Source organism: Amphibalanus amphitrite, unplaced genomic scaffold (assembly GCF_019059575.1).
Source record: "Amphibalanus amphitrite isolate SeventyFive unplaced genomic scaffold, NRLGWU_Aamphi_draft 000602F_arrow, whole genome shotgun sequence".
In the NCBI taxonomy this organism is placed as follows: Eukaryota; Metazoa; Arthropoda; class Thecostraca; order Balanomorpha; family Balanidae; genus Amphibalanus; species Amphibalanus amphitrite.
Window position 1 is genome coordinate 210,475 of NW_024882096.1, and position 13,895 is coordinate 224,369.

The 13,895-nt window shown below is 46.1% G+C and overlaps 1 protein-coding gene across 2 annotated transcripts; it reads right to left on the bottom strand.

Annotated features, from left to right (window-relative positions):
• Positions 1-1,264: 1,264 nt before the first annotated feature.
• On the bottom strand, positions 1,265-13,677 carry LOC122394625 (vacuolar fusion protein CCZ1 homolog). Of its 2 annotated transcripts, XM_043391626.1 has the most exons (12): positions 12,953-13,677; positions 12,382-12,521; positions 11,010-11,107; positions 10,382-10,475; positions 8,026-8,220; positions 7,491-7,666; positions 6,378-6,500; positions 5,662-5,894; positions 5,089-5,224; positions 3,079-3,198; positions 2,590-2,720; positions 1,265-2,301 (listed from the first exon to the last, which is right to left on the bottom strand). In XM_043391626.1, the coding sequence occupies exons 2-12, from the start codon at positions 12,460-12,462 to the stop codon at positions 2,246-2,248; spliced, it is 1,443 nt and encodes a 480-aa protein (XP_043247561.1). In that variant the 5' UTR covers positions 12,463-12,521; positions 12,953-13,677; the 3' UTR covers positions 1,265-2,245. The 2 variants fall into 2 exon arrangements, 1 of the variants encoding a protein (XP_043247561.1); XR_006258902.1 differs by having other exon boundaries at positions 2,590-3,198; positions 12,953-13,053.
• Between the last annotated feature and the right edge of the window lie 218 nt (positions 13,678-13,895).

Consider the following 13,895-nt stretch of genomic DNA (forward strand, 5'->3'; position numbering starts at 1 on the left):
GCTTCTGAAGAATTTTCGGGACCCATGCTCTTTTCATACTGGATCGCGTGTGCCTTACAGAAACTGAAAAGTTCTTCCTATATCAAAAATATAGAAAATAATATTTTGTTATAAAAAGGTTTTATTTTCTTTGCTGATCATTTTGAACATAAAAAATCATAAATCCATTGCAAAAAATATAATTTCGTGAAAGTGAACTATTTCCTTTAAAGGAAAAGGGCCACCTTCGTGAAATATGAAGATATCGTTGTTTTTCATTTTGACATTATTATTTTTCATTTTCTTTTTAAAACTGGTGCCAGAAGTGCACAATTCGCGAAAAAGTATTTAAAACTATTTAACATATTGGTACTATGTTGATACTCTCTACGGCACCTACTGTATGATGGCATAGCGATGACGTCACACTCAAGCCAATCAGCGTTCAGAAGACAGACTCGTCGGATTGTGTCAGATAAGCTGATTGGTTAAAGCTGAGCTGGTTGGAGCTGATTGGTAAAAAACCAAAGCCTCGCCGCGGGTGGCTGTATTGTCGGATAAGAACGCATTCCTCGGATAAGGACGCATTCCTGGCGTATTTTCTTTTAAAATTGCCGATAACTACGAATGGAGGCCGAAATCGGCCGTAAGGAGGTACACAAATAAGTTTTCGGACACGGGCTACAAGATGGCTATCTCAGTTTCAATCCCCATGTTAAAGGTGGCCCTTTTCCTTTAAGAGTCATATTACCAATTGCAATTGATTCAATTTCGTAGTACAAATCTTAGGTAGTATGCCCTATACAACAATTTTAACCATTTCGTGCGAATGGTGACACAAAGATGCTTACTTTTTGGGTACAAATAGCGCAACCAGATCCATTATACTCTGAAACAACTGGCCAATGGGTTGTGTCTAATTGGTACTGGTCCTGTTGGGCCAGTGCAAGTGTGATCCGCCTCGACAAATGCATGCCGGTGCTGCGCTCGGCCTCGGTAAACCGTTTCAGCCCCTCTCCTATCGGTTGCCTACCAACTTTTAGTTCCATTTAGTACCATCACAGGATGGTGGCGCTGTGGTGGCGCTGGAGGCTGGTCCAATCTTGCGGCTAGCCTGGTCTTCGCCTCTGGCGTATCATCGTACAATATCGAGCGGTATCACCATTTCTTAAGACGAACATATCAATGAAAAGAATTAGCACTTAGATAACCAACCGCTATCAACTACAGTGCCATACTTCCTTCGCACTCTAATGCCTGATCCAAAGCTAACAGGTAACAAGCATCTTTCGATGATTAATCTGTATTATGAGCTACAGAGGTATACGTCATATCACAGTATTTTCCCATACATTTTCAGGATTGTGGGTATGAAACATACAACCAAAGCGACAGATTACAATGCCACATAAATTACAATGTGCAAATGATACAAGCACACGTTCAGGAATCGGGCACAAGACACATTACACTGTCCTCGCATTGTGTGCAAGATATAAGTCCCGAACGGTGTATCAGCAGCACCGCCTGGGTAAAACATCATATCATCGCACCAGCACCCACATCCCACAGCCGTGTAGATAATGCAAACACTCGGTATCAGCTGTCGTATTCGTGTCTGTCTCCATTAACAGCGAACCAGCGCCGTGCAACGACTTCATGGTAAACCTCGGATCAGCGCTAGTGGTTTGTCTATCTATCCTTCACATAGTCGCAGTGCAGTTCATAAGTTTACATGTCTCTCCAGCTGATCACAGCAGACCTGTGCCAAAGTTTGCGTATACCTCTTCATAGGCACAGCATCACCGATGCTCATATAGCGGGTCATTACGAACAGGAGACAGCGCTACCATCGTCTCCCTCCCTCTCTCAGCCAGAGATAACCGACACTCGAGGCCGAGACAGAATGGGTGAGTTCGAGCTATCAGGTCAATATTCGGTAGTTGTTGATGTGTCATAGGACTGTCGGGCTGTTGGACAGTGTCCGATAGTAGACCCCAGCTCTACGACAAACTCAGCAGATTCTCAAGGAGACTGGGAAGACGTTCAGGAGCTGAGAGGTCCCGGCTACTCCTCTTCCTGTGTATGTGCTCCTCTAATTTGTCTCCCTTGCATTGACTTTGTGTCGTCAGTCATTCCTCGGTAGGCATCGTCGCTATTGTAGAGACATAGCAGACACTGTTGCCTTTGATCAGACTCGGTGGATGACCAGCCGGACCTTGTTGATAGAGTCGCCACTTGCAGGAGCTCGGTGGGCACAGGTGGCTCATGCCGGGAAGAAGATTGTACTAAACTGGTCCTTACATAGCTGCTCCATCTCATCTTTGGACAGAAAAAGGGGAGGGACACCGGTGAGTGGACGTCATCAAGATAGGCGTCACTGTTTTTTTTTTACAATAGAAACTTAGCAGTCCGGTTGCTGTCTTGTCTAGTCTGGTTGGGCCTAGCCATTCGCAATATCATAAAGGCACAAACAAGGTAATGAAATACACACAAAAGTAAGTATTTACGACATAAATTTGGAAAAATCATCGGAATATTTAAGAAGATGATACGGTCCTCGGGTGATACGGATACGGTCCTAAAATGTCCTACGGTCATTTTACTAACTGTTGACGTCCATAAGGTTCATATTCTTCTGTTGGACCACGGAGAAGAACTCCCTATTGGGGTTGACCCGGCCGGCCACCCAGGTCTCGTTCATGGCCCGACCGAAGATCGCGCCGCCGTCACCCTGGAACCTGTCAAAGGTGGGGCAGCTCTATCATAAACGCAGTTATACAATATAACAACAGCACTGTGGACTACTCATAGCGACCCGTAAGTATTGGTACAAACTCGCAAGACCCACGATTATGTATAACGGGAACGCATACGACGGGAAAAAAAGAGGAATCGTTCCTCGCTAAAAGAAAAAAAGAAAACATAATAAAACAACACAAAAAACTCAAAAATTCATAAAATGAAATAAAATAAAATAAAATAAAATAAAATAAAATAAAATGAAATCTGTCCCTCTGCCCATAGTCTGTACATTTGCCTCCCTCCAAACACCGATCAGTGAAGGTAAACATCGCCCCTCGCCGCCGGTGACCCGACCTGAGCGCGTCCTCTCTGAGGTCGACCATCAGCTGGAGGGCGTCCGACGGCACAGAGGCGGCCGTCGGGCCGTGCAGGCTGCTCTTCTGAGCGCGGTTACACCGGTTATAGTAGATCAGTCTGCGGGAAGCGCCAACCACGGGTCAATACACCGCAAATAGCACACCAGTCTACGGGCGCACCGATTATTGTATCGGTCAGACAGGAACAGGATAATAATACGTCGGTTTAGGTAGATCAGTAATAGTAAATCGGTTATAGCAGAGGATGTACCAGCCAGGTATTCGACAGATAGGCCGATGTAAGGATAACTATGATACCACCAGAACTCAGCAGCATTGGGTCTAAAATGCAATATGAGCAACTCCTCCTTTTGAATGAAGCTGAAGAGTTATAAGAATCATAATCCCTGTCGAAAGCGATGGCCACTTTCTCCAGCTAGTTCACTGACATTTGCCTGATAACCCATTAATGCCGGAATTTTTATTTTTTGATTCTTTAGTTGTCCTTAACAAATGTTAGCCACACGGGTCCCAGTAAGAAAACTGTGCAAGCTTAAAAAATTGTTCCATCGGTTCTCAAGTTATAAGTATGGGTCATAAATGACCCAACCGGCATTGGCATAGTCACAAATAAGGAGTTATCACGAGAACCGATTTAGCTAGATACCTTATTGTGTATACTGTATAGCGGTCTCAGCCAAACAATATTAAGAGGCACTGCATTGCAATGCTTTGCAACGTCTCATTGGCGAGGCCGTTGGTGCCGCTGGCAGGCCTGTGGTGCCCCTGTTAGGCCTCTGGTGCTCCTGAGGGGACACCATAGGCCTGACGGGCCTGTGGTGTCCCTGGAAGGACTGTGGTGCCCCTGGGCCCTGACAAGCCTGAGGTGCCCCTGACAGGCTTGTGGAGCCCCTGACAGATCTGTGGTGCCATTGCTAGGTTTGTGGTGCCCCTGGCAGGCCTGTGGTGCCCCTGGCGGGCCTGTGGTGCTCCTGCTAGGCCGCTGGTGCCCCTGGGTCCTGGCAGGACTGTGGTGCCCCTGACAAGCCTGAAGTGCTCCCGACAGGCCCGTGGAGCCCTTTACAAGCCCAAGGTGCACGTGCGAGGCTGGTGGTGCCCCTGTGAGGTCGATGGTGCCCCTGGCGGGCCTCTGGCTGGTGCCCCTGGCAGGTCTGTGGTGCCCCCTGACAGACCTGTGGTGCTCTTGCTAGGCCGATGGTGCTCTTGCAGGCCTGTGGTGCACCTAACAAGCCTGTGGTACCCCTGACAGGCCCGTGGTGCCCCTCGGCCGGCCCAGTCGCCGGCCCGCCCCGCGTCACGGCCCCGGACAACCGGTCCGCTCATGATATCCCAACATCGCAACACTAGGCCTGTGGTGCCCCTGATAGGTCGGTGGTGCCCCCGGGTCCCAGGGGAGGTCATGAGTGACCCATATGACCCCCCTCCCTTGGATCCGCCACTGTGATCTGATCACAACCCCCAGAAATAAATAATCGTTTAATCATCAATTGCTTCCCTTGTATTCAACATACGAGAAAATTGACAACACTATTGCCGGCTGGGTCATTTATGACCCAATGATATTTATCGAGGAAAAAAAGTTATCCGATGGCGACAAGAAGGGCAAAAATATACAGCATGCCTTTTTCAGACAAATTTAGATGCCAGATGGACGATCATTCAATTGATAGTAAAGTGCAAACATAGCATAATATTACTTTTTAGGACGGCGCGCCATTGCCAGTGACCGGCGGCTGTGCAGTCCCGTCGTCTTTGGCTCCAGAAACTTCAGTGGACGAGCTCACACGAGTTTTATGCGGCTCCGACGCTCGTCGCTGAACCCACAAATCCAACAAAACACACGCACAAGTTCCTCAAAGTGCCACTTGCCTCCATTCAGAAAAAATGTTAAGATGTTGCTTTTGGGTCATATATGACCCAAGCGGCATTAATGGGATAAGAAGCGAAAACCACATCCCTTTCCTTCACACGCTCCTCCCCGACTTACTTCGTGTCTCCGTCGTCTTTGCCCGACGACTTGTCGTCGTTGATGGCGCTACTCAGTAGAGTGGAGAGCTCCTGAACGGGTCCAGCCATCGAGGCATCCAGCTCCCGGCAGAGGGGCAGAGTGAGGCGCACCTCCACTGGGGAGAGAGAGAGGGTTCAATGTCAGACCAGAGCGAGGCGCACTTCCACAGACTGGGGACAGAGGGGCCAGACTAGGGTAAAGTAAGTCCTCTGGGAGAGAGGTTAACGTTAGACCAGAGTGAGGGCACCTCCATTGGGGACAGAGGTCAGAGATCAGACTAGAGTGAGGTAAATCCACAGGAGAGCGAGGAGTCAATGTCAGACCAGTGAGGCATCTTACTCTCGGAACAGGGACAGGGCAAGGCCGTGCTTCCAGTGGCGAGACCTTCCAAAACGGTCCACCATCTGACATTGCGATTCACTGTTCGACTGACTATGCCGTCTCAACTGACGCCCTTCTATTCCTACTTCCTACCCACCCCTACTTCTAGGCCACCCCTTTCCCTCACCCTTCCTGGCTTCCTGGTCCCGGCAGCCCCCATTCCCAACTCACGGTCCACCAGTAGGACGACCACCACGTCTCTCAGTCGGTAGAGCACCAGCTGAGCCCGCTCGTCCGTCGCCTCCACCGGATCGCCACCGTTCCAACTGTCATCCCCGTCCCTGCTGCAGCCGTCCGCAGCGCCGCCCAGCGGCAGAGCTGTGCAGTTGTGCTTCCGCAGGTGGACGATAGGCGGCGCCAGGAACGAATCCGTGCCGTCACCGGATGCCTCGGTGGACATGAAGCTAAGAAAGGGGAGGGGAGGGGAGCATGAAGGTCTGATATAAGTAAAACGTGATATTCTACAGTAAACAATTGATAAATGTTGAAACTAACTTTGATACTGAAGAGCACACGGCATAGATGGGGCACATTTCAAAATGAGGTCGACTTCCATGGGTCTTCCTCAGCCCCAGCCCCCCAACATTACCCAGTTACCCACCATCAGCCCTCAAGCCTTTCCCCATAGAAATACCACTACCTCATCATGCAGCATGGCACCTCCCCAAACGCCGGCCTGTGGCCGTCGGGACCCTCGGGGCCCATGTTCTCTATGGTTCACGTTCATTTACCGCTCATTATACTGTGAAGCAATCGCTGGATAACATAATATTGAGTTTTAAAGATGGTCAATCATGAACGATGATGACAATGAATTCACAAATGGAAATGGCACCTGAGGAGCTTTAATGGTCCCCCGAATCTCCGTCCGGCGGAGGTCGACTCACACTCCGCTGGTGGGTGCGGTGCGTTCCTTCCAGACGGCCGGCCGTTCGGGACCACACTCGGGAAACAGCACCGTCTCCAGGTACCAGTGGATGATGCCCATGTTGGTCTTACCCAGGCCCGACCTGTAACGGAAAACAGATTAGAGTTTATTAACCGTCCTAAGTGAATACCAGTGGATGATGTCCATGTTGGTCTTACCCAGACCCGACCTGGCGGAAAACGGGCGATCAATTAGGGTTTATTGACTGTCCTAAGTTACCAGTGAATACCAGTGGATGGAACCCTGTTGGTCTTACCCAGACCGGACCTGACGAAAAACCGGCGATCAGTTAGGGCTTATTGAAGTTACCAATGAGTGACATTGGATGATGCCCATGTTGGTCTTACCCAGACCCGACGTGACGGAAAACGGGCGATCAATTAGGGCTTATTGGCTGTCCTAAGTTACCAGTGAATACCAGTGGATGGAGCCCATATTGGTCTTACCCAGACCCGACCTGTAACGGATGTTTGTTGTTATATAGTAGGTTTTATGAACCAACTCAAGTACAAGTGGGTGATGTTCATGTTGGTCGGACCTGTAGACCGGACTAATTGTAGCGGATGTTTGCTATTAGTAGGTTTTTATGAACAGTCTCTAAGTACTAGTGGATGACGCCCACGTTGGTTTTACTCGGACCGGATATGAAACCGGACATGAGAGCAAACGGGCGATAAAGATTATTAGGAGCCATGAGAGCCATGAAAATATAGTCAGCCCATCAAGGTGAGACTGATGGGTACTTGCATGATTCGTTCAGCGTGGACACTTGTAATGCAGAAGATAAACGTCGACATTATTGAGACGAATGTGTGTTCAATAACGTAAAACAATATTGACTTTTGTACCAGGACCAAGATCAATGTTGAGAAACAGCAAACACTGGCGATACGAAAGCCAAATGAAAACAGTTGACATGTCTAACAACGGTATTGCCATCGAACTACGGCCTACGGTCATGATTAATATCCCAACCAGTTAATTGAAGGTTGGTCTCTAGAACTTCCATACAAGCAGCGAAAAACAGCACTAAAGAAATACGGATATAAAGAAAGCACTAAGAAATCCGTACCAGATGAGATGCTGTTTGTAGTAGATGACCGAGTGTCGGATGAAGGGGTGTAGCACCTCCAGCTGGTTGACGAAGCTCTGCAGCTTCAGGAAGGCGAGTCGATCCAGCGAGAGGAAGCGGACGCCGCCGTAGACGTCTCGAATGTCGCGCTGCTGGAGCCGCAGCACCGGCACGTACTGGCGGAAACAAAGACAGGGAGCTAAACGTTCAGCCACAGCACCGGAACGTCCTTAAGGAAACGGGGAACGCTTCCTTAAGTACGTCCTTCAGTTCCTAAAATTTATAAAAGAGCGTCAGGAACACTGCTCAGCCATAACTCAGGTATGAATCTGGTAAAAACGGGATGAGAACGTTATTGGCCCAAAACGGGGAGGATAAATGATCAACTAAGCGAGGTACTCGTTACATTTTATTTGATAAAATACAATGAACTGAACTGAACTGAACCAGCCATGCAACTCAACCATTCATTCTTCTCTAGACTCTAGAGTCGATTTTTACCGCTTTTTACCGCCGATTTTCGGAAGGTACTCACGCTGTCGAATATCTCCGCAGTGCTGCGTACCAGCTCGTCGCGGCTCTGGGCCGCCAGTGTACCGCGCAGCAGCCGGTACATCTGGTACATGTGTCGCAGCACGGAGAGGTACACCGACTGCTGTACGGCCTCCGGGGTGTACTCCTTGTACGGAGAGTTGTTTCTGGTGACCTCCTCGACCGGCTGGCGCACCACCTGTCCACCAGAGGCGGGTGGTGATGATTGGAAGAAACAGGGCGCACCAGCAACGAGGCTATATCGGGATATATGGCCTTGCTACATTGCATACGGAGATGCGTGCATATAAAGGTCCAGATCGTGGTATTCGTCTGAGTCGAGGTCTTGTTTATTGTATTGGGTTTTAGAGGCATGCCAGCAATTATATTTATTTTTAGCTCGACTGAGTCAAGGCTAAACACGCAAATATGGGGAGTGGGGGTTAGTATGGCTAGGTAAATCTCATTGTCAGCAAGCTCTGCTGGAGGGTCAAATGCACAGATGTGTCCTATTTTTCAGCAAAATTTGGAACGGGGATTAATACAATTTATTGGTACTTTAATTTCAGCTAAATCCAGGATACAATTCAACAAAAATATATAACAATATGGGAGAAAAATATCATAGACCTCTGATAGCTGGGGCATTCCACGATAGATCGTACCAGGCCCGTCACCCTCATCTCTCAGATTTGAATGAAAATTGGTACAAGGGGTAATCATAGGCTCCAAAAACACCTGCCAAAATATCAGACTTCTCAGATGAAAACTTTTTGAGTTACAATGCATAATATTTTCTAAACTTCAGATTGTAAGGGTGAGTTTGATGAGCTATAACTCAAAAAACGAGCTAAGCAAGCAACAAACGGTGAACAGCTTTGAACTAACGATGAATCATAGATTAATACAGTATTTTTAAAATTGGAAAGAAAAGCTTTACATATTGAAAAAAGTCGTAGTATTTTTTAAATTGCCTATAATGGCCCTTGGGACCAAAATTTTTGCCATTTTTATTTCTTCAAAATAAACCTCAGTTCCTTTAAAATCGACATGCAAAAAATTAGAAAGGTGTTCTTTCTATAAGCTCCTCATTTAAATGTATACAAAATGGGTTTCCGGGGGGTCGGTACGACCCCAGCTCGCCGTTTCGCCTCTAATGGAGCTAGAACCTTGCGAAAAAACGAGCATGTGCTCCGTTACAAGATGCATCGAATGATACCACATTTTAAGGTCTCGGGTTCATTGGTGACCCCTGAGGTTATTTCAAGTGACCCAAATTACGGGTCCGGTTTTTGGTAGATAACTTCGCAACAAATGGTCGCAGAGCCGCGATTTTAGCATCTTTGTGTTTGCCTAGCTCCGGCGCGTCGAATGGTATACTGGTTGTCCTGGTGAAGTCAGCTTAAGTCGCTGACCTCGGGTCAGCACACTGCCGTGTACTTGGCTCCGCTGCGCGACCGGGCGGCCCAGCCGGCAGCCAGCCCCCGGGCATCACGTGACCGCCCCGAGTCCGCGGCAAAGCCAACCAGCGCGGCGCTGGACAAACAGCGCCGCCACAGAGATGGTTAACAGTCGGGTCAGGCCACGAAGCTGGGCGAATGAGATCATATTGCACATCATTCGATTCGCAAGCTCTTCCCGAGTCCATTGGTAGCTTTCCCGTCTCTCTAGCTCAATTTGATCGAGAGTTATTGACGAAAAACTCTTATGACCCTAGTGACGTACGAATGACGTCACGCAAGGTCAACAATGCAAAAGTGAGGCAAAAATGACTTCAATTGGACTTTCAGTAACCAGTGATGTCACTAGGCAGCTTTACCACGCCATTTGTAGGCTCTCTTCTGAAATCACAATTCGAGACCATTACGGTGACGCAAAATAAGTACATTTATAGAAAGAACACCTTCCTAATTTTTTGCATACTACTTAAAAATGATCCAAAAATGTTTTTAAGTAAATGAAAATTCAAAAAAATTTGGTCCCAAAGGCATAAAAATGCAAATGAAAGGAAACTCGAGGTCTTATATATCAAAAATATTGTATATTTCAAAATTTTAAAAATGCATATTATTCTTTGTTTCAATGCAAGTTCAATGCCGTATAGCATTTGGCATTTGGATTATCCGTCTTTGAGTTACAGCCCGCCAAACTTGGGGCTGCAACGCAAGATCCAAAACATGTTATACACTATAACTCAAAAACCACTCATCTGATAAGCCTGAAATTGTTATAGGAGGATTCAGAGCCCCTGATTACCCCTTAGACCAATTATCGTTAAAATCCGAGAGATGAGGGTGTCAAATTGGAAAAAAGTGGTACGATCTATCGTGGAATGCCCCAGCTCTCACTCCAAAACATACCAGAGTCATGAAGAAGTCTTTCTCTGGTTCCAAGAAGAAGTGCTTTTGCTTCAGCGTTTGCATGCTGAGTAGAGGAGATTCACTGTTGAATGTTCTGTGAATGCCACAAAAAGTGTCAGCCACAGCTGCCTTGCCATATATACCCCACGTTCGATGTCTCTCGGACGACGAAGATTCTTCATCGTCTGGCCAATCCCGTTCAAGGTCAGCGGGGGCTCGGCTGCGGTTATGGAACGTGATTGGCCGGACGGCGTAGAATCTTCGTCGTCCGAGACATCGAACGTGGGGTTAGCCAAACAAATCACTTTTCATCAATGGAATTGTTGAGACTTTGGATTACAATGACAGACAAGCACAAGCTACACATCGTGTAACCATAGGAACACTTTTAACATGAGGAGAGCAGGAAAATACTATAAGGTAAGAGTTCTATAGCCTTGATAAGAACCTATAACAGCTTCATTCTCACCCATAACCCACAAGAGTCAACAGGAATTTCATTTTGTGGAAGGTAAAATATACACATCACAACACAGAGCACTACCATGAGATGACAGCAAACAATAATGTTTTGAGATCCAAAAGAGTTGCCAGGCTATGAGCTGCATATAACCAATACATAACTGACCTCGAAAACTGCACCAGTGCTTCGACCAGGCCGACATCTTTGACCTTGCTGTTGATGTCGACTGAGGGTGGGTGGTAGTATATGATTTTGTTCTCCTCCTGCACACAGACAATCAAGTGACAGGTTAATATCTTCATTAGTGACAAAGATAAGGACAGATGGTCCTAAAGAGGACTACTAACTACACTCTTATAGCAAATCTGAAAAAAACATCAATCTGAAAACAATGTTTTTTGGGTAAATATTTACTTTAGGACCGGCACACTTTTTCAAAGGGAAATTTTCGACAATCTTCCATTATTTGACATCCTAAATCAAGAAATGATACTTACATGTCACCAAAAGTGCAAAAAGTCACACAAAAACTTGATAAAATCCAGCCATCTCACCCTGCGTCACGTAACGTACACCGACGAAATAATACGAATGCGGCGATTAATGATATAAACAACGTGTTTGCGCCGTTGCCATTTGCGAAAAGGAAAAATGTGTGCATGTTTAATTCAATGAAAATGACGTCATAAAAAATTGGGTGATATGGGGTAGGATAGCAAATTAAACACTGAAAAAATTATCAGAACATAACCTAACCTTACCTAACCTGACCTACTGATGTTTGCCTACCCGGGGATAAGGGAAAAGTTGCTCGCATGAATAGATTGCAAGCAATGGTAGGTCAAATATTTTTAGGTTAAGTGATTGTGCATTAGGCTTCAGGCCTTGCCTGAAGCCTAATGCACAATCACTTAACCTAAAAATATTTGACCTACCATTGCCTGTAATCTCTCCTAAGGCATTGCCTTCGGCACTGCCGCTGCTTCGCGACGAGAAATTTCATGACGTCACTTTCCTCACAGTTGAATAGCATCGTTAATATGTATTCACTGAACCTTGGAGTACAGTGCGTGGCCGGTGGAGTACGCAGTCGGTGGGGATCTACGGCGGTGACGGTAAATGTTGTATTGGTGCATTTAAACTTGTTTGTGCCATGAATGACTATCAGCTATGAAATCAAAAGGTCAAATTATGTAATGTGATATGCTTCTTACTATCACTTGGGGTTCGAGACGAAAGTAAAGGCTGCCGGTCCTAAAGTAAATAAATACCGTTTTTTGATCAAAAAACTAATAGCTTAGTGATTCTTGAAAGAAAATCAGCAGTTAACTTCATTGTAAAGCTGTTATAATTGACACAATTTGTATACTTATAAGGAACTAGATACTCATTTCAATGCGTAAAAAGGTGTGCAGGTACTGGTCAAAATGTATTTGTATAGGCACTTATATGCTATTTTTGTGTATTTCTACCTATTGTCAAGTCCCTGACAAACAGAAAAGAGTATCCGCTCATCATTTAACATCAGACAACTCACCTCACCCTCCCGGGGTCCAAAGGTTGAATTAAAGATGAAAAAGCTGCAAAGCTCCACACCTGCGTTTTGCTGAGACGACATTGATTCCAATCGCGACGCCAGCAACTTTGTGCATTCAAAATCCCCCTTTTCTATCAAACCTGGACATAAAACAACTTATCAGGGAATGAAACACATGAGACATCAAATTGTTTCACAGAAATAAAGGTATTTATTGTGAATATGCTGAAAAAATCAGCCACCTCAACCTACATTTCAGTATGACTCACCATAATTCAATTCATAATCTACCTATAATATAATACAACTTAGCAGGCGTGAAATTTGAATTCTTGAAATGGTATCTAAGAAATCAAATTCCGTAGCCATGCACACCATTAATTATATGCATAAAAAGTCCAAAAATAAATGGACATAACTACAATTTGGCTGTAGACAATTAACGGAATCAATTCAACAACAGTTCACTAACAGCAACAATCCACATTTGGGAATAGAAATCGGTAGGGGATGGGGAAACAAATATGCAACATTTTTTCTCCAAAAATTTAAAATAAAAGAAACCCCTTACCTGTCCTCCAAAATATTTTTTCTCAATAAATGCCACTATAAATGCAATAAATGCAATCGCCGCAATCGCTCCACGACTGCAGGCCCATGTCGTCCCCTATCTCTCTGCGTGTCCACTAACACGAATGACGTCACGCATGTGGGCGGAGCTATGGGCGGAGCCTAACGCACGCGGCAGTCCAAGCCGCCATATTTGAATTTATATTTTAATAGAATCTTGCCGATATTTTGGGTGAAGTCAATTTATATGGATAGCTTGGTGACAGTTTAGCTATACGAATAATAATTTATTATGGATGTGCGACGTGCGTATATTCAGCTTGGAATTGCAATTAAAGTTCCGCACCGCATAGATTCGAACTCGGGACCTTTGGAATACTGCGCGGGCACGCTAACCACTACACTACCGCGACCGCGCGGCGGTCGGCGGCAGGGAGGCTGCGGAGACATGGGGGGACATTTTACGCTTTTGTGAAAAAAGCAAAAGATTTAGCGAAAAACACGTAATAGATGACTTGCAGAAAATTGTCTGCTCTTTCAGATAAGATACTTAGGTTTGATATATCTTGTGCAGACTTCATTCTACAGTGCTTCGAAAATCGCTCATTTACATGGGGATTGAACGGGGCTTCGAGACTTGACTCCAAATTACGTCACGAGCTGACGTCACGAAAAGGTAGAATCGCCGGACGACCCTACCTGGTATATAGGGCCTTGCACGACTGTATCAAAACAAGGATACTGAAATGCGTATATTCGAATGCAGTATGAGTAGAGCATGGGTCCCGAAAAATTCTTCAGAAACTAGAGAAATTCTCGCGGGGCAGGACGTCTGTCAAACTAGCAGCGAGCTGCGAGCAGCGAGTCCAGCAGCGAGAAACGGGCCATCCCGATTTAGCTGAAAATTTGCTCACAGAGCTTTCTCAGCACGCTGATTCCGAAAA